Raw genomic sequence first — 22,449 nt, 5'->3', positions numbered from 1 at the left:
TTCTGTTGATCGAGGATTGAGAATTGTTTACCAAGTCAGACTCTTTGGAAAAAATTAATGCGATGATAATGGATTTATATTGAATAGACGTTATGGCTGTCAAAAGCTAGGTTAAGATGCTGTTCTCATTTTCAGTGTAGATTTTTCGATTTTCAAAGACTAAGAGCAATGATTGTTGAATTTTTCGAATCGTAAATATGCCATATTGCATTGAAGATATTCCAGTGAAAATCTCACAATAAATTGTTTGTTATTTGAATACTTCATAATAATAACTAATTAATTATTATTTTATACGCTTATGAGCTAAAGTGCTTAGAATAGTTCAAAGTAGGTATTTAAGAGACTATCCAGTCCAATTGAATTAACAATTTCAAAGAATGTTGTTATCAAATTGTTGAAATTGAATCTTGATGAATGTCATCAATCGACATCCTCACTTCTCCTTTTTATAGAAAATATTGTGGAAAACTTCCTGAGGAAGGAAGAAAAAAATTAAGTTTGAAATAGTTTTTTTTCCAGAAACAGGCAGGGTTGTATGTAGCGGAATTCCAAAAACTTATACTTGGGTTCACCAATCATTACATTGTGGTTTATTGTATGAGAAAAATGGATCACTGAAGAAACGACAAAAGTCATGTTTTGTAAACATTTTTCTGAATACGTTTCTTCTGAAGCGATACTTCTGAATTTCCGGCGTAAAATAACCTGAATCATATTTTCATACGTGCACAATATGATGGAAATTTTGAGTATGGTGACGAACGTTATAATAACATCATCAACATATGCATATGAAAAAAAAGATGTATTAGTGAAATTATGTCACTGAACTTTTGCCAGCACTCCTTTGATAATATAGTTAGGGAGCTAACTAATTGAATACTATTTACTTACATATACATATATATATATATATATATATATATATATATATATATATATATATATATATACAATCGATCGTTTCAGAAACACTTTCTTCGAAAGCTTCTGATAATTCCTCTTGCATATTCTCTGTTTCACTATTATTATTATTCTCTATTTCCACCATTAATATGGTGGAAATAAATTCATTTTTTACTTTTTACTTTTTACTTTTCTAATCCTTTTCTGCAAGTCTTTATCCAATTCTGAAGAGTTTTGTCACAGCAGCTCACGTTATGACCGGAAGTATTCAATTTCTTCTTCATGATTTCAGTTGTAGAAATCTTATTGCTTTTGTAACAGTTGTATATTGTTTTTTTCAATTATTTTATTAGATGAACATCTAAAGGTTTTGGTAATCCCGTATCACATCGCGACTTGCGTCCATAAGATTGTTTTTGATGATTTTACATATAGTTCAGAAAGGAATTTCGATCAAATCTGGTGTTGCTTGTAATAGTTTGTTTCCCTCGAAACCAAACTTAAGATATAGATTCTTATATACATTGAAACATACTTTCTGTGTTTCAATATTCAAAACGCATCCGAATTGTATTCACTGGTATCCCTTTGTTGCAATATTCATCATCGCTATTGGAATCACTACACCGAAAAAAAGGATGTGTTGTAATCACATTCATTTTTACTATCAGTACTTGTCCAAGGACGCTATATTTTAAACAGATAACAAAAATTTTAAGTTACTATAACTGTACCAATATCGAATTTCAAAACTCAAATCGCGATCAGTTTCTAAACTGAACACGACGGCGATAACCATTCCGGCATTCCCCGTAACATGACTTCAAATTTTATTTAATGACTCTTCAGCCAATCATAAAACTCTATTAGTAAAAATTATCCATTACGAACAGCCAAGTCCACGTGGACTAGTTCGTTGCCGGTTCATTTCTATGTATTGGTTTTTTTTGGCCTTTGAGAGTGCCGCCAACTTTGAGAGTGCACAATATCGTTTACTTCAACTATACATTTGAGTTATACATTGGTGTGCTAACAATTGATGGACATTTAGAAAAATAAACTTCACTGCGCTTCAATCTATCTTTCATAAAGCAAATGCTAAATCAGCCTACATCCACATCTTTATATCACACAGATGCCAAAAAAGTTTGTTTTGTGAATAATGAGGAAAGCATGTATTTGATCAAAGCTTGGGTTTTTGAAACATGTATAAAATTATTCAAGCATAAAATATTGAAGAGATCGAATAATAAACGAAACATAGTGAAAAATATATGACTTGATGATTGGGTTATATATTTTGTATAGTCTCCAAATTTTTCTCTGAACTATCATGATGATATTCAATATCAATGTAATAACTTGGATCATCAAATATACTTTTAATGTCTTTCATGTCATAGGATATGATCTCATAGAAAATGTGTTTGCGATTCAAAAACATATGCTGTTCCATAAGAAATCAGAATAATTATTGCTCTTTTTGTATTTTTGAAATGATGACCTTCCATATGGCGTCGAAATGTCGTTATTTTGGATCATTACTAACTTCTACTCACAAATATTAACTCATAACATATTATGTTATGATGAGTATATCACATGATATGTGATATAGGTACTTATGATGTTCAGTATTTTATCAATTATTTCAATTCTGCAATTTTTTTTTTAATTATTGACAATTAAATGAGAAAACACGAGCAGATTGATCAATACGAGTCGAATGTGAAATTATCCATATTCATTATAGAAATATTTAGGTGATTCTGGCTATATGAAAAATCATACAATCTTGTAATTTTAATTCAATTAATTGAATACGTTTTCAATCGATTTTTGAATTTGAGAGCGGATTTAGATTCTTGCATTTCTTGAGGAATTGTATTTTATATATTATCATCCCATCATGATAAATCTATTTCTATCCCAAATTAGATTCGAAATTACTAACTGATAATTTTGTTTGTCTAGTGTCATGACTATGAATTTTATTAATTTCTATTTGGTATATACAAAATCACTGTTGGTTCTGGGTACGATAATTTTTATCTGTATTTATTAGTTTTATTTTGTAACAATTTCAAAGGTTTTATTGTGGGTTTTTTTGGCTGATTCCCAAATATGAATAAGATAATGCAGTTGCGAAAAATTTGTCTATATGACATCCAATAACAGACGACATTGGAATTGACAAAATATATGCATGATTTATAAATCATCTCCATGACCATTTCATCACGAACGTAATTGTTTAGAACTATTTCGATCTATCTGCAGAGGAAAGGTATAATTGGATCCTCTGGCATAAAATAAATCCAGAACTGCACTATCCCAAATGGTTTGACCCCCCTATACGTTAAGGAGGGTGCGTTAATGGCCGTGTTAGGATTGCGCACGATATATATATATATATATATATATATATATATATATATATATATATATATATATATATATAGTCACTAGTCCATGTATAGCAATGGACTAGTGAATTGTGGAGTTCATGTATTCTTCTATTGAATAGAAGCAATGTTCACTCAATGTTTTTTTAATTTTTTTCTTAAAAAGATACATGCTGAGCTTTGTTAGGCCTTCATTAAGTTTATTGTACAAATTCAAGTTGGGAGAGTTGGAAGAAGACATTTTTAGTCTGAACCTGTTTGGCCTCACCTGACTATTATTTCGGGTGGGAAAGATTTAGATTTCCCCTATTTCTGTGCAATTCAATAAGGGTTTGATATATATATATAGATGCAAGGAAGTGGCATTATTTGATTTTTGATGAAAAGTGGCCTACAAGGTTGGTCGTAGCGCGTACCTTCAATTATTCTCAATGCCCTTTTTTGCAACTTGAATACTCTTGTTGCCTGACTAGAATTTCCCCATGAAATTGTACCATAGGTTATATGCGAATGGAAAAGGGAGTGGTATGTAGTCAATAGCACATCTTTGTTTCAAATATTTTCCAGTTTACGCAGCAAAAATAGTTGGCTAGACAGTTTATTACATCATCGAGAGTTATCCCCAGAAGTTTAGCAGTGGATCCATTCGAAATGTTTTTATTAGCGGAGAATATGATGTGCTAGATCTCATCATTGTTCATTTTGAGTTTATTTGTCGTAAACCACAGTTCCGCTCTAGAGGCGTAGTCGCCATAAGTTCAATGAGTACAAGTCGACTGTAATGCGAATTTATTAATGAAGTGTCGTCAGCAAATGCAATATACATATTCGGAAACAAGCAATGAAATATATCATTGACATGAATGGTGAACAACAATGGCCCAAGTACGGATCCCTGTGGCACGCCATGGTCAGTATGAGCCCGTAGCGAAGTAGTTCCGTTGACAGATACCACTTGTTGACGGTTGGGCTGATAGCAGACAAGCCCTATAGCCTTGAACAGACAACGTGTCACCTCAGGGCTAGTACTAGAGTGCCACCAAGATTTAGACAAAGCCTCAGTAGATAATAACATTATCCTGAGGTGGGTTAAAAAGCACGACAGGAGTAAAGGTAATCGCATTGCCGACTCTTCAGCGAAGGAAGCTGCTGAACTAAGAATTTTAGGACCCAGTGGCACCTACGGCCTGATGCCTTCAACAATTGCGGAACTAGCCAAACGTCACACCCATGCTCAATTCCTAAAAAGATGGTATAAAATCAAAGGATGCAATCTTGCCAAGATCACCCTGAGCGACCCTGGGAAGCTGGCGCCGAAGAAATATTCGGCGATGACCAGGAGAAATCTACGCAGTAGGATTTCTGACTGGCCACTGTCAACTAAGGAAACACCTTCTCAATACGGGGCTAGTGGACACACCTCTATGCAGGATGTGTGAACAGGAAGACGAAACTGTCAGGCATGTCCTATGCAAATGTCCGGAGGTATCGTCAATAAGAGAGTGTGTCTTCGGCGAGTCTTAGCCTACACCTGCCAATATGAAGGAGATGTCTCCCAGAGACCTGTCCACCTTCCTGGAAAGGACAGGATGGACGATGACCTAGGAGGAACACTCCTTGGGAGAATGTGTAGTGGGTCACATGTGGCCTAAGTGCTATGGGCCTACACTCACCCTTCCTACTCTACAGATACAGATACAATCCCTAACGACACAACTGAAACACTCTTCTCAGGATTTTTTTTTTCAGTTCGGAAGTCAACGATTGTTTGAAAATCCCCAACAATAATGAGGCCCAATACAAGATTCTACAGCAGTATAATAAAGATGAAAAGAAAAAGGAAAACAGAAGAAGAATTTTGGCACAAGTGAGTAGGTTTCCGTTTTTTAAGAAGTAGGTTTAGTAGTTGAAGATGATTGAGATTTTTTCCTTATAGATTCATAAATAGACCATTTGAATCTTTTAACAAACGAAACCTGATAACTTCCAGGGCATCAAAGGCCGCAAATCGTTCCAGAGGAACTTATCTTCAATATTTCGACTGATACGATAGGTTTTCATTCAAAATCGTTACAAATAAACTTGATGTTTTTGGATTTTTGCGAAAGATTATTTTCCCTAGTCCACTCTGTATGTTGTAATATATATTTCTTCAAGGCAAATTACCATCATTATCATTATATCTCTCAAATTAAAAATAAGTCAGTTTCTCTAAAGATCAAGTATTCATTATACCAGATATTGTAACTTTCACCGATTCGATAGAAATAAATCCGTCAAGCATTGGGAATGCATTAAATCTTTACATTTCCCTCCTTTCCAGAGTTTCGTGACAAGTGCAGTCATGCTCAGTTCGGCCAGCTGCGGCATGCCAGTTGGATATTCCGCCATTCTCCTGCCGCAACTGAAATTTATTAATGGTTCTATGCAAATTGATGATGAAATAGGATCCTGGATCGGTGAGTTTAGTGGATAGTGCGCTTTTAACCCTATCAATATGGGGGTGAGTTTCAGATGATTGATTGATGAGCGTGTTCTTATCGAGTTGAAACTCCTTTGAAATGTTTCAATGAAGATTAAAGCATATTAGGTACTCCTCAGATAATGACATGATCTACTGAAGTTAGTAAGAATAATTGAAAATTTCTGAAGAAAAGAGAATTGAAACTTTCTATGTTTTTTACCACTTATATTTGTAACTAACGTTACTGCAGTTCCGTCCTATTAGGACATTTTTAAACGTATACATCAAACTAAAAATTATTGATTTTATTAGCCCTTATATAACACCTCTGTAAGTAATAATAGAGGTACTTAGCTTAATTGAGTACCTGAATTTTGTTCACTTGTGTCAATGTGGATATGCTTATTTGAAAACTGGTGAGTAAACTTAATCGATTTGATCGTTTAACAGGTTGCACCCGCAATGTTTATGCTTATGAATTTTCAAGGATTCCAAATAATTGAGTTCGCAACCCTTCCTTCCATACTGCAAAATTTCCGTATCGTTCAGTTTGGGGAAATTGTGGTTGCATGCCAAGGAATGGTTTGTAAACGTCGAATCATTTTTACGTAGTCTGAAGGACCTTTCATGTGCAGCATACCGCTGAATACCGCTGAATACCGCAGCATACCGACCACATGGTCCCACATAAACACTATTACACTTCGGACACTTGAACTTATAAACTCCAGATTTCTCCAACTTGTCCACTTTATCTTTGGCATTGAAAACGAAATCAGATAATCTGGAACGTGGTCTGAATGCCACTTCCACATTGTTTTTCTGAAGAAAGCCGCAATTATCTCTGTGCTTTTACCAACATTGTTAAGAGTTACCCATTTCTTGATTTCTGATTGTTTGATCTGGGAATATAGTAATCTGTAAGTGAATTTAAGGCTTTGTTTTATGACTAACTCCTGAATTGTATCTGCATTGAAACCATCATTATGGCCTATCAATTTCCCTAGCTAAATTGTTAGCAGACAAAGGCAGTGCCAATGCTCCATGCAACATTGAATTGCAAGCTGCTAATTTGCGACTATCTGGACGGACTCACTTGAGATGGTAATATCTGTATAGCTAGGTTTTCTGAAAACATTGAACTCAAATTCATTCTGACTGTGTGTAATGGCAACATTCAGTTCCCTGAACTGAATGTTGCTATTGAGATTATTCATGAATATCGTAAATTGGTTCAGCTGTCGTGTAGTATCTCTGAAACAGTCTACATATCTGTACCAAAAATGAATATGTTTACCCAGGTCGGAATTTATTATAGTGGTCTCCAACCTATTCATAAATATGTCTGCTGAAAGTGGAATAAGGCGTGAGCCCATTGGTTACCCTGAATCCTGTTTATAAAATTTGTAGTTGAACTGTAGGTAACTCTGATTTAGGCACACATCGAAAGCTGTTGAAATTTCAAAGGAAGTGAAATGGTCTACTTTGGCTTGATCCAATATATCTAAAATGAGGGGCTTCCATTTGTTGTACGGTATGTTGGAGAACATACTCTCCACATGGAATGAAACTAAAATTGAATTATGTGGCATGGTTTGGTTCCTTATGTTTTCCACTGTGGTCGGTGAATTTTTAATGCTATGGGGTGGGACGAAATCGGTAATATTTTAGAACAACTAGTTGTCTTACCGGACTATTTATATACGAAACTACCGGTCTTATGGAGTTATCCTCTTTATGTGTCTTTATCAGGCCATATAGCTCAGGGCAGGAGGCGGTCATGTTGGTGATTATCCGTTTCTCTGATTCCGTGAAAATGATTCTAGTATCTGAGAGGAAATTTTTCAGTTCATTTTGACTATTTTTCGTTGGGTCTTTCTTGATGACAGTAAGGTTTTCATTTTGAATGACTGATTCAATTTTCTAGATATATGTTCATCGTTCGAGGATTCTCTATATTTATAACTGTCTGCTCTTTGTGCAAAAACGCGAACTTGAATTGGAAACTAACTCCCATTGTCATAATGACGCAACAAGGAACGGAAATTCAATCAAATTACAACAACTGCTTACAAAATCATTTGGAAAGACGCCATCTCTATCAGGCTCAAAATGTTTCTACCTTCCAACGTAAGAAGTGTAGCATCAATTTTAGTATTTGAACGGAGAATCAGGGACGATCTCGTAGATGGTTGTTTTTATAGTATTAATGAATATTTTGAATATCCACATTCGCCAGTCTATAATTAGTTGCATGTCCAGCATTATCTATTTCGACTGTTTTTTTTTCTATACGAGCACTCTCATGTGTAAAATTTATATATTTTGTAATGCTCTTTTTATATACCTTTCATATTTTACCATTGACGACTCCTGAATTATCGTAAAATGATCATTTGAAGGAATAAATATAATTTATTTCACTGTATTGCATTGAATTGAAGTGTATCCCCATCATATACCTACAAAGCTCTTCCTGGGGTTGATTTTTCAAAATCAGACGAAAATGGTGTTACTCTTTCGTAGAAATTGATTATTTCACAGAACGAAACAGTTTCACACAACGAAAGAGATTCACAGAACGAAACAGTTTCGCAGAACGAAATAGATTCACAGAACGAAACATTTTCACAGAACGAAACAGTAAGTAAACCGGCACTCTCATCAGAGCAGTCTGACTTTCTTCTGGAATTCGACGAAAAACTTAAGTTTTTTCATCTCTTTAATTTATTGGAATTCTTTCACACTCATAGCGTGAATATTTTCCTAATTAAAAATGGGAGATATTACTACATTAAAATGATTATAGTGTCTAACTGTTACGTAGATTGATGTTTGAATTTACTGCTTGTGTATTGGTGGTTTCAAATGTTGTGTCCGTTATTATGAGTCTAATTTGAACTGTAATATGTTAGTGAATGCATGTCCATCATTTGCTCACAAAAATAAGTTCTCCTATCAAAATCGTCTTCCATGAGCTCCTGAGTAGGTATCATTTCATAGGGATACATTTTATTTATTTTTTATTTTTTTACCATTGATGTATGGCTAACATTGAATGTAGAGAATGCCTGTCTACTCGATGTATATGGATTTCTTCAAACTCAAGCATCACATCTATTTTGAGTTCATCACTCATTGCATTGGCAGCTGCTTTTTTTATCTGCCTCACATAACCAAGCTCGCGAAACTGCTTCTTTATTTTTCTTATTGTTCCTTGAGATATGGGCGGTAAATTAGAAAAATTTTCATGAAAAAGGCGAGATACTTCCTGTTGTGTTCGGGTCTCATCTCCGAAACCAATCATTCATAAAACTGTTATTCTATGCATTTCCGTTAATATAACCATTCATCAGACTTTAAGTTAACGAACTTCAAACTTGAATTAAAATACTGGCAACTAATGTTGTGACATACAAAACAAGTTGAAGTTTTGAGTGCATTTTATCGAATTGCTGTAACCACATGATTTTAATTTATTTTATCTCAATTGTTACAATAAACTTGAAAGCGATACCATTTTCAAATAGACACCGAATAGAGCTTTCAAACGATATATCACAAGCCTATACTTGCCATTTGAAAAATTGGGATTGTATCTGTCATTCGACGGGGGTTGAAGGTAGGGGTAGCAATTTTCCGTTGAAGTATGTCAAATTATAATTTAAATTTGACATTTTTCGGGATTTTGTTAAAATATGTACCTCAACCAAAATAATGAATTTATTCAATTTGGCTTTTAGACACTGTATATTGTCCTGTAAATGGATTCTTCTGTTGGGCAATAAATTCTGTTCTTCTTTTTCTTCTCTTCTATGTTTGAGTTGAAAACAAACTTATTACTCGTCTGGCACCCCACGCATTCATAAACACATCTCAAATTTCGAAAACATACATTATTTTCCAGTCAATCAGACCGTGAACAATACATCAAAACGCCAATTCAACCTTCCCATGTCAGTAACCGTTGAAGTATAACCAGAGTATAAATCCTCCGCACACGGCCAATGTTAAACTCGTCCAATTTGTTTCAATTTAAAGGTCGTTCACATAACAGTTTCAATATTCGGATGCGCTTGAAATAGGTCAAGATCGCGGCTGATCGCATTAGAATTCACGGCAATAAAATTCACATAAATTTCTGTCAGATTTTTCCTGTTTGGTTGCGATGGCAATTTTAGATACGTCTATCTTCTAGTTTTTAGTGACCTATAAAACGGAGTTGCAATTTGAAATATTTTTCAGGGGTTTCATAAAGGTTTGCAAAGTATTTGACGGGCGACATGGTTTATGACCCTACATTTTTCACGACTCATTTCAAAATACTTTCTTGTCTTCGTCTTCGTCTTGTCTTGTTCGTTTTAATGCAATGTGTTTTTATAGCTCCATATCTCAACGCTTTGGATTTCAACATTTGGCGTTATCTATTTCTGGACTACATAAATGATCACCACTCTAGTATCAAATTCACCATGGAGACTGAACAGGAACAACGAATAGCTTTTCTAGATGTACTCGTCGAAAGGCGTGGCACAAGACTGACACATAAAGTGTACCGAAAACCGACACACACGGACAGATATCTGCATGCACTTTGGAACCATCATCCAAGTCAAAAGCGGGGAATTATCAACACCCTGACGGAACGTGCCCGTAAAATATGTGAACCGGAACACCTACAAGAAGAATTGGAACATCTTCAAGTGGCTTTGAAATCGAATGGATACAGTGTAACCGAGATTAACAAGGCCATGACACTGAAGACTTCTACAAGTCTAAATAGGGAGGAAACTCAAACGGTTGCACGTGGGTTTCTACCGTACATCCCTAGGGTTACAGATAGAATCGGAAGAATCCTAAGGAAGCATAACATAAAAACAGTGGTCAAGCCCACCAGTAAAATACAGCAAAGCCTGATATCTGCGAAAGGCAAAAGAGATCCACTATCAGCTGCGGGGGTATAACATGTACCATGCACCTGCGGAAAATTTTATACTGGTACCACCAAAAGATCCATGGGTACAAGGCTGAATGAACATCGGAGAAACTGTAGATTAGGTCAAATAAAAAAAATCGGCAGTAGCGGAACACGCGTTTAGTGGAAGAGATCATACGATACTGTTTGCACCCGATCATGAATACCACATTCGGCTTGTACGGGAAGCCACAGAAATCCATAAACATACGTAAAACTACAACAGAAAAGAGGAGGCGATAACGCTTAACCGGATCTGGAATCCCATACTAAAAGATGCTGAGGTGGCAGCAGCGCAACGAATCAACCAGAAAGGCGGGCTATCTGTGTCAACATAGATACAGCTCACGAACTAGAAATCACTAGTCATCGGTGAACCATCAGGATAAATAGACCTCTGAAGAAGCCAGCCACTCGTGATGGCGAAACGTCAGGATACAGTTCCAAGCCACCCCTGCCTTCAAACCCGAACGAAGATCGAAACACCATTCTCAAAGTGTTAAATGTGAGTCGGAAACGTTATCAAATGTGAAAAATGGAACATCTCTCGCTACTGTTAACATTAAATAAATTTAAAAAATAACTATTTCAAGACAAATCTCTATTTTATCTCTCGATATCCATTTCCACTGTAGACTCGCTCATGAACTGAATTTACAGGGTGGTCAGTTGGAGTCGTAAACTCGACATCCATCTCCTCTGTAGACTCGCTCCTGAACTTAATTTACAGAGAGGTCAGTTGCAGTCGTAAACTCGACATCCATCTCCTCTGTAGACTCGCTCCTGAACTAAATTTACAGGGAGGTCAGTTGGAGTCGTAAACTCGACATCCATCTCCTCTGTAAACTCGCTCCTGAACTAAATTTACATGGAGGTCAGTTGGAGTCGTAAACTCGACATCCATCTCCTCTGTAGACTCGCTCCTGAACTGAATTTACAGGAAGGTCAATGAACTGGCTCATGAACTGAATTTACAGGGAGGTCAGTTGGAGTCGTAAATTCGACATCCGTCTCCTCTGTAGACTCGCTCCTGAACTAAATTTACAGGGAGGTCAGATGGAGTCGTAAACTCGACATCCATCTCCTCTGTAGACTCGCTCCTGAACTAAATTTACAGGGAGGTCAGTTGGAGTCGTAAACTCCATCTCCTCTGTAGACTCGCGTCTGAACTAAATTTACAGGGAGGTCAGTTGGAGTCGTAAACTCAACATCCATCTCTTCTGTAGACTCGCTCCTGAACTAAAATTACAGAGAGGTCACTTGGAGTCGTAAACTCGACATCCATCTCCTCTGTAGACTCGCTCCTGAACTTAATTCACAGGGAGGTCCGTTGGAGTCGTAAACTCAACATCCATCTCTTCTGTAGACTCGCTCCAGAACTAAATTTACAGAGAGGTCAGTTGGAGTCGTAAACTCAACATACATCTCTTCTGTAGACTCGCTCCTCAAAAGAGACTTTTTCATGTTTCCAGTATTTTAGTGTTTTAGTTCTTGACAAAGTTGTCACAAGATGGCTCTTATTTTTCAGTCTAGTAATTCCCAGTTATACATTATTATCAAGACCAGGACGTTGTGAAGAAGTTTGAAAATCAATAGAATGTAACCTGATAAACCCCTTTTTTGTTCCGAGTCCTTTTTCCTCATCAAGATATCGTATTCTTTTCCATTATCTGCTTCAACATCGAACAATTTTCCCTCCCCACAAATGTATTTAGTAATAGCGTAGCATAGTAGGCATATTTTTCATATTCCATCAGATTCTTTGGAAATGTTTTCCCATTCATATTAAATATGCTGAAATTCGAAAATAGAATCAGCTTTGATTTGATAGAAAACACATATTTCTGTCACATCTGAGGGATAGCACCCCTTCTGTATATTGAATTCGATATTCGCATCTCGCCTAGTTTGCCAAATTTAATATTGACTCTGCATTATCCTGGTGAATTGTGTTTTCGATTCACAAAGCCTTGCGTGAACGGATGAGCAGGGAATTACGGAAAGTAACTCTGGCGGAAGAAGATAAAACGTAGGGAAGATAATCAGATATGAAATGCAATGAATAACTATTTAACTTCGTTTCTTTGCACTTGAACACAAAAACTGCAAATATTGAAATAAATATGAGCATGTTCAAACCCTCATGATATACTACATGGGCTGAAAAGTCTCAGGAGTTATTGTGCTAAGAGTTATTGTTTCCAAAACAATGGAAGAAAAACGATTTCGTGTTTCAATTTTACACTGCTTCTTAATGGGAAAAAATACCGATCAAGCGAAACAATGGCTTGAAATATGTTATGAGGACTCCGCTCGATGAGAAACAATAATCAAACGTTGGTTTGCTGACTTCAAACGTGGTCGTAGAGACACCGATGATGCAGAACGCAGTAGACGTCCAAATGAGGCAGTAACACCAGAAAACATAAAAAATCCACGAAATCCTTTCGAATGATCGAAATGTGAAGTTGCGTTAGTTAGCTGACATTGTAAAGATATCAAAGGAATGTATTGGCATGAGCAACTGACTAAGAGAAAGCTCTGTCCAAAGTGGATGCCGCGCGAACTCACAAGAACGTCTTAATGATTATGAGCAGTGTTTGGCCATGTTTTTAGATAATAAACCGAAGTTTTCGCGTCGATATGTGGATCCATCACTTCACTACGGAATCAGAACGATTGTAATCTGAGTGGACAGCAACTGGTGAATCTCTTCCAAAGCGCCCGAAAGCACAACAATCGGCTGGAAAGGTTATGGACCTTCGTATTTTGGGATGTGCGTAGTGTAATATTCATCGACCATCTTGAGGAGGAAAATATCATCAACAGTGAATATTATATAGCGTTATTGGAACCTTTGAAAGCCGAAATTGCGAAAAAACAACCCCTTTCGAAGAAAAAGGAAATACTGCATCATCAAGACAGTTCGCAGTGTCGCAAATCAATGAAAACGATGGCAAAATTGCATAAAATGTGCGTCGAATCAAAAAAATGCTCACCGGTAGGAAATTTCGCTCAAATGCTGAAACTGAAATGTCGCAAAATTGACTTTAGTATTGGGATTTCCACTTGAAACTCAAAATTACGACTTGAAACTCAAAATTTCAACTTCAATCTCGGAATTCCAATATTTGGAAAAAATCGCTAGTACTTCCTATCAATAAAATATCCAAACCGGAACCATTCAATGACTTGAGTTCTATTGATATTTTACTGTTCACTCTCAAAAATAAACTAAAAAGCAGTTTATGAACAAACGTATACATTTGTCAATAATAACCGTATTCTCCCCATCACGCAGTCTGGCTTTAGAAGAAAATTATGATACCACAAGTGCTCTTTGTAATATTACCGATGGCATTATACATTCATATGATAAGTATGTAGCCTAACTTGATTATAAGAAAGCATTTGATACGTTGAACCATACTTTACTATGTGCAAAACTACGGATTCCATGAAAAAAATCAATCTTTTTTCAAATCTTTTCTCAGTAATAGAACACACCGTGTTATCATCAATAATAATACATCATCAGAACCAAACGTAATACATGGTGCACCTCAGGGCTCTTTACTTGCACCTCTCCTATTTATTATTTACACCTCTTTAAATGCATACCTATGCTGATGACGCCAGTCTAAGTTTTTCCGCAAAAATTGATGAATTTGTGGATGACTCATTGAGAATATCAAGAAATCACTGTTTGAACATCAACCCAAACAAATCATGAGCCATAATTTTTTTAATAAGAGGGACCGGAATAGGGCCATAGATGATTTGTCAATTTCTGTCGGTCACAAATTGGAATATAGCGACATAATAAAATGCTTGGGTTGACAATAGATTGCAATTTGAAGTTTCTTAGCCATATTAACTCACCGATCCTGAGAGCATTTGTTCTAATGAAACATATATACCCTCACTGTTATTGTTTATGGCCCGTGCCTTGATCTAGAAACTTCTTCCAGGATCCAAAAAGTTCAGAATGCCTGAATTGAAATGAATTAAATCAAATTGAACCAAATCAAATAATCCAATTCATTTCACTTCATTGTTTTCTTTAATTAATAATTCACCTACATAATATACGCACATTTAAAAAAAATTTCTTGGTTGAGTGGTAGAATAGCGTAAGTAGCTGAAGACCATTTATCATTTTTTTTCACCGTAGTGTGCACTGGTCAGGCCTTATCCCCTGAAGCCCCGATACATTCGTGAGGGCGCGCCAGCATTATCAACCAATGACCACTCCCCACACCGTGGGGTAAGTAATCATTGGGTCCGAGAATCATGTGCCCTATGCGCAGTGAGCCAAGAATGACAGCCTTCTGCATCTGTGCGGCTAAGATTTCTGCCCTAGTGCGGCAAGCCGGTATGATTTTAAGATTCGAGAGTAAAGAGGACATCATTCCACCAAGGACTCCAATAATCAGAAGAACCATTTCAACAAAGTGATCTGGATAGAGTCTGCGGAGTTCGAAGAGAAAATCTTGATATTTTATCCGTTTCTCCTCCTCTTTTCTGACGATATTTGTCTCGCCAGGAGCTAAAAACTCCACATCAAATATCGTTTTGCTATGGTGGTCGAGAAGGACTACATCAGGCTTATCAGCTTGTACGAGCCTGAGGATGAGAAACGAATAGTTCCAATGAATTCGGCACTTCTCGTTCCCCACAACGGATTCAATATCCCCCGGAGCGTAGGCCAACACCGGTGTCTCGTCAATACCGTAAGAGTGGCGTAGATGGTAATATAGCACTCCCAGGGCCGCGTTATGTCGATGGATATAAAGCCGAGACCGCATATGCTGGATATGCTGATGATGGGGTCTTCTCCAATGTTATTGGAGAAGACCCCATGCATTGGCTTATCCTTGTGTTTCCGCAGAAGTAAAGTGATCTATGCGGCTTTCATCTGAGCTTTTTGCTGAACAAGTTCCAACTCGGTGACAGAGTTGTGGTCACCTCGTTCAGTGTCGAAAACTATACCGAGTTCATCAGCTGCTCGGGCAGCTGCCCTAAAGAGAAATGCTCCAATTTCTGCTCTCTCATGGTCACGGACCATGCAGAGAAGGGGATCCGAACTCCTGACGACTTTACAGGCTGTATCCAGTACCATCCTGTCATGTAGACACTCCAAACTAAGAAGTCCACGGCCTCCCTGTTGTCGGGGGAAGTACAACCGTGGAACGGACGATTTGGGATGCAAACTCCTATAAAGATGCATCATTTTTCGGGTCTATACGTCGAGTTGATACAGCTCCTCTCGAGTCCACTCCACTACTCCAAACGAGTAGAGTAAGATTGGAACGGCAAGCATATTTGTTGCAGCAACTTTGTTTTTCCCCGACAGTTCAGATGACCAGATCTGTCGAAGTTTGTGCTGATACTTGCCGCGGAGAGAGATTTTCACTGCTGTTACCTCTTGTGAGTGGTGTTGTTTCACCCCGAAGTAAGTATACGTCTTTCCGGCATCCAGATGGTGTAGGATGCTTCCATCTACGAGCTGCACATCCTCTCCGTAGTCCCCGCATCGTCCTCTTTTGAAATGGACTATTGCACATTTGTCTATCCCGAATTTCATACCGATAGCATGCGTGTACTCCTCTTTCACCACCCTCAAGGACTGATAGAGATCCTCCTCTCCAGAGGCATGAAGTTTAAGATCATCCATATAAAACAAATGAGTGACCTTTTGCCTACGGTTTCCGGGGGTGCCACAGTTATACCCTCGAGCATTTCTGAGCGCAACGGATAATGGCAATAGTGAGATACAGAAGAGAAGGAGACTGAGGGAATCACCCTGAAATACACCCCTTCTGAAAGTGACCCACCCTATTTGGACTCTTGCTTGTACAATGCATCTCACCATTTTGTCGGGTACCGCAAGGCATCTGAGCAAATGCAAAATGAGCTCATGCGAAATTGTATCAAATGCCTTACGGCATTTGGGGATAACAACGGTCTGCACCTCGACAAACCAATCCGGAATCGGCTGCTCTCCGTCCAACCATGAGTTGAAAACTCTGGCCAGATGGCGGTGGGTGCTTGGTAGTTTTTTCCACCAATAAGTGTTCAGCAGTGGCCCGGAGCAGCGAAGTTCTTGGAACCAACATGGGCCCCTCGAACGTCATCCGAGGTTATCGGGTTGCGCAGTTCATTGAGCTCAGGCAGTCGAAGCTCTCTGTTGAAAGCTTTGAACTGCGAAGTGTCTAAGTTGAGTGGCTGTGGGTGTTCATAGATATCCTAACAGAAGGATTCCATCCGATCAGCGGTCGGCAGATTATCCACAACACGTGTAGTCTCTGGAATAAGCGAAAAGGTCTCTCGCGTAACCTAAGGTTTTGCGCGATACTGCTCACTCGCCTCACTAGCGACTTCTTAGCAACCACTAGCTTTCGTCTCCTACCAAGGCAGTGCTGTTTGGTGGTCAGCAGCACGCCTTGACCTAAAGTGTGATGGATACGTCGTAGTTGTTGGCCTGTTGGCCGCCCTATAATCCATCACACATTGGATACGAGACGCGTGTTGTCTCGCCGACGTGGTCTTAGCCTCTATCTTGTGTACACGCCGTTCAATCTTCCGAATCGCAAGGCCGGGATGTCAGCCTCTTCTGTTAGAACACTATGAACCTCCGCATCCAAACAAGCCAGTTCTTGTGGCTTCAGAAGCCTAATTCTGTGGAGCGCCCTGCTTGTTCTGATTGTCATCTCCATTGGTGGTATGATGCGAGTCTCCTCTCCATCCGTGCCAACGGGTGGTAGAACTGTCACTTCTACCACTTCGTTAACAGGCTGGGAAGGAGCTAAATAGCCCTGCCGCCGAAGATAAGATACGTAATCCCTAAGGTTTTGGGCGGAAAAGGCGGCATGCTCCGGATGTGTTTCACACCACAAAGCATGCAATCTCGCCATGTACCCTCTTCGCGCGGGCTTACTACTCTCGTAGCAATGCATTATTATTATTAATTTTAAACTCAAGGTTACGACTTCATACTCGAAACTTTGACTGTTGTCTCGATTTTTTGAGTTTTAAACTCCTAATTTAAAAAAAAATGCCTTCTGCGCTTCCGAATCTCATTTGTGCATTATTTTGCTCCAAAAATGAAAAAAAGGGTTTCATTTAATCTCGACAGTTAGATTAAATCATCCAATAGAAATTTGAATTAAAGTCAAGAAGAGAAGTTTTCCCATTTTCTTTAAAATTTTCTCGTTCTATTGATTGAAAATATGAACTCGGGAGTATTATCGAATAATTGAAAGTGTCCAAAGTCCAAATGAAATTAGTTGGTGAAACTTTTGAATCCCAACCAGAGAAGAGATGATAGGGCTTTATGGCAGTTTGAAGTTTCAATTGGAGTTGTACGTGACTGAAAACTCAAAGAGGGATAATTTCGAAGATATTTATAATGATTTCGAAGACTCGATCGAGAAATGACACTCTCAAGTGATTTGACCAACAATACGAAATATATGAACTGAGAACATTATCGAAAAGTGTTGAGAAAAGTGGTAACTATCCTGTTACCTAACCAACCTTTTTTCACTATTTTAGTGAAACTTTATTAATAATATTTATAATTCAAGATCTTCAGTAACATATTGCAGTATCCAGCTAAGATTCTTGAGTTTGCTAGTATATTGAAGCCACAATAAAATTGTTTCATGTATATTTCAAATACATATTTTTTATAAATATTTCAATACGCAACAATCATCACAAAACATTATTATTATCGATGTTCCACGCCGATTGTGAGCCGTAACGGCTCACAATTTTTTCATACTGTAAGAAAGTGAAAACTTCGGTGCGTTATTTCCACGCATCCAAGTACAAAATTTTCCAACACACCATAACTGAGCCAACAGGAACAGTTCAATGTAAAGTAAACCAGTTAAATTCTCTAAAAACCAATTTGTAGCGAAATAACTTCATGGCATCGTAAAAGCATCCCGGTTGAGACGTTCTTTCTCTGAAATTGAAATTTTATGGTAATTAGACGAACGCACGATGAGACACTAGCAAATGAAAAAATTAATGTTGCCTTCCACAAGATGTTCCCAAAGTATATTCAAAACATAAATATCCTAGGGCAGGGCGACAGCTTAATGCAATGTATAAAATGAAGCTTCACCAGTTAATCATGAAACCTGAAAGTCTTCCTACAGAGATAGATTGATAGTCTTTCACTTCCACTGGAGCACTTAATGATTTCCTGAGAAAGCTTCAGATATAGCATCAAAAATAATTTCCACGATTTTGCTTGACAAAATTATCATTACGAGAAGGTTTCGATGCCTCCATCTAATTTTTCAGAACCTTATCCGACTTTGAATCGATAAAAGATCTTAAATTTCACCAAAAACAAAGATTCGATAGTTTTATAAGAAAATGATTCATTCATCAAGAGGTAACACCCAAATGTTTCCATCCAAACCACGTGTAGATTCATTAGATAAGTGGACTGTAGTATTATACAGGATTGTATGATTTGAGGAAATTCCCATTAGAATTTTGTTCAGGACACAAAAAAGAGCGAGAGAGATAACATGGCTGTGGTTCTCACCTGAGTGCACGTCGGCTCTAGTAGCGGCTTGTAGAGAGACTTCTGGTTCCAGGAGGATGATCGTAAGAACCCGTTGGATCACACGTTCGATCCAGCAACTTTCTTGATTCATTGAGTAGGTTGTCGAATCACCTGAGATGCTTTCTGTAGCTAGTCTATACAGTGTGTCAATTTTAAAACTTACAATGGGCTATATCTCACGAACGAAAGCTGATATCGAAAAATGTCTGAGATAGTTTCTAGGATAGTAAGGGGGAACTAAAGTGACATGAAAGAGAACTCACCCCCATCAACCCCCTAGGCCCCACCCATCAAAACTCAAAAAGTTTAAATTGGAAACCCCTACTTGTGATACATCATGCTATACAATGGTGTGAATAATAATTGTACAGGGTGAAGCAATAATTGTGAAACTTTGGCTTAAATGGAATATTTAATGAGTTTTTTGTTGAACTACAAGTTTATTAAAAATGTCAATTAAGTAAATGTTCAAAGTGGGTTCCGTTGTTTTGTAAACAATAATACAGCCTATTATCACGAACTTTAATATCAGCCGGCTTACTATGACATTTTTATTTGTAATGCTACCTCCCGGACTATTATTTAAAATGATAACTGTCCGTCGATATTTTTTTTAATAAAAACTTAATTTGCCGTTTTTGCAAAACAAGTTGGAAAGATCTGGTTTTTGGGTTCTGTCAGAGTCAATAATTTTTGGTTTGTTTGAGACTTTCAGATGTCATTAGTTCTCATCATACGTACAATCTGTACTGTCATTCAGCTGTAGTTGTCACGATGGTTTACAGTATATCTGAGCGCGTGGAGATAATTTTTATATATGTCTCCCAGAACCAGTGTTATTTAAAAATAGCTCAAATATTTTATGAAAGGCATCCGGACAAAAATGTAAGTCACGTGTACGTCCGCGATTTAGTTGAATAGTTAGAGAAACGGGATCAATGCAAAATCAAAAAAGGAATGCCCCAAGATTACTGAATGAAGCAACCCAAATTGAGGTCCTTGGAAATTTTGCAATGGAGCCTACTGCATCAACACGTCAAGTATCTGCAGTGGCAGGACTTCCACCTGAGTCGGTTAGAAAGGTGTTGAAATTACATAAGTTTCACTCTTGAAAAAAAATCTGTAAGAACTAGGCGATGATGTTCGCGTTGAACCGAGAATGTTAAAAAATATTTGTTTCAGTGAAGAATGGACTTTTATGCTGAATGGTAATGTAAATAAATGAAACTGTCAGTACTGGAGTGATTCAGAGAAGGTCACACTCAATATCCTGAAAAACTGAATGTTTGGGCGGGAATATTAGGCGATGCTATAATTGGTCCCTTGTTCATACCAGGCAATTTAAGTGGCGACATTTATCTCGATATGCTGGAAAACACCATCGTGCATGCATTAGAGAAACAAAGGGACGACCAAGGCAACCTAGCTGTAGACGAAAATTTGCTGCAATTTGTTGGAGCACATCCTCACTATGCAGCTCCAGTTATGCACTGGTTGAATACTAATTATCTGAAGAAATGGATTGGAAGGAGAGGTCCCATTGAGTGGCCACCGAGGTCACCAGACTTGATGCTACCTGACTTTTTTCTGTGGGGTCACCTCAAGTCAGTTGTTTATAAAACCCAACCTGCGTCACTTGGGGAATTGCGAGAAAGAATTACGCAAGCATGTCGCGCCATTACTAGACCAACATTTGCCAAAGTTCGTGCATTGAACATTTACTTAATTGACATTTTTAATAAATTTGTAGTTCAACAAAAACCTCATTAAATATTCCATTTGAGCCAAAGTTTCGCAATTATTGCCCAACCCTGTGCAATTATTATTTATACATTGGATAGCATTTTTATTGTCTTTTCAATGATGTATCACAAGTAGGGGTTTGTCATTTGAATTTTTTGTGTTTTGGTGGGTGGGGCCTAGGGAATTGATGGGGGTGAGTTCTCTTTCATGTCACTTTAGTTCCCTCTTACTATCCTAGGTTAATACCTATCAGGTTAATATTTGATATCAGAAGAAGGTCCAGAATTTCACACAAACTAGCAGATTTGAAGGTGTTGAAAATGTTTAATCGTAGACGTCTTCATGCAATATGCATATTCTTTAAAATGTTCAAATATAGCAATCATCCCTACTTATATGAACATTTGTCTTATAGAACAGATATCCATAACCTGAATTTGCATAAAAAGACACTGCTAAACATTCCTGTACATAAAAAGGAAATATTCAAACGATCTTTTTCCTATAATATATCCTCTAGAATAAATTATCTCAATAAATGCTAAGCCAATTGTTTTAACATGTCAGAAACTGTTTTTAAAAGAAGGTTTAAACAGCAAATGTTCAGCATTCAGAATAACTAGGTCCGCGGCGAGAATCCGGAAAAATGTTTTAGCTATTCATATATCTATATCTTTATATTACCTTCTATTTTCTTTCCTTTTTCCTTTTCTTTCTTCTTTTCTTCTCTTCAAGCCCTCATTTATTTACTTTTATACATTTTCGGCGTTGGTGGAAGAGCAGACGCGAATGCAAATTCGCGGTCTGAACCAAAAGCCATTTTTCTCTCTCTTGTTTTTTTTTGTTATTATCTTGTATTTTGATGGGCAATAAATTCATTATTACTATTATTATTATTATCATTATTTCAGTCAAAAATTTCTACAAACGATTCATCTGACGTTATTAGTCGATTAGTATATTACAAAAAGTTGAAATACCTACGTTGAAAATAGTTCCAAAATACTATAAAAAATATCGGTAATTCATTAATCAATAAGCATGATTCCGTACGATTGCAAAATACAGCAAAAAATAACGATATTAAGGTTTCAGTGAATTCTTGTTTATTCATTCAATGGCATTCCTAGTATTACGTATGTTTGTTTGGTGCAGGTCAAGGTCAATGCCTAGTTGATGTCATGTTGAATGTAAACAAAAATTTCTTCAGAACATTTACCTCAATTGATATCGAAACAAAATTGGGATTTTCAAGTACGTCTTTGGTATTATTAATATGCATGACACGATTTCATAGCTCATTCGACTTCCAGAATATCACAATTTCAACGAATCATATGTGAATTACGTTTGAATTGAAATC

General features: G+C 37.3%; 1 protein-coding gene across 3 annotated transcripts in view; it reads left to right on the top strand.

Moving 5' to 3' along the window:
* Nucleotides 1-22,449, top strand: part of pippin (solute carrier family member pippin) — a 43,871-nt gene that overhangs the window by 5,117 nt on the left and 16,305 nt on the right. For 2 of the 3 annotated variants that reach the window (XM_074175571.1, XM_023160681.2), the window contains exons 2-3: nucleotides 5,064-5,181; nucleotides 5,638-5,773. In XM_074175571.1, the coding sequence (XP_074031672.1) occupies nucleotides 5,064-5,181; nucleotides 5,638-5,773 (254 nt within the window). The remainder of the gene's footprint in view (nucleotides 1-5,063; nucleotides 5,182-5,637; nucleotides 5,774-22,449) is intronic. The other variant, XM_074175570.1, reaches the window with a different exon arrangement.

This window comes from Leptinotarsa decemlineata, unplaced genomic scaffold, assembly GCF_025532065.1.
Source record: "Leptinotarsa decemlineata unplaced genomic scaffold, Ldec_3_MD MMD2_tig00001064_RagTag_RagTag, whole genome shotgun sequence".
In the NCBI taxonomy this organism is placed as follows: domain Eukaryota; kingdom Metazoa; phylum Arthropoda; class Insecta; order Coleoptera; family Chrysomelidae; genus Leptinotarsa; species Leptinotarsa decemlineata.
Note: the sequence above shows the minus strand (reverse complement) of the source record. Positions and strands in the feature narration are given on the sequence as shown.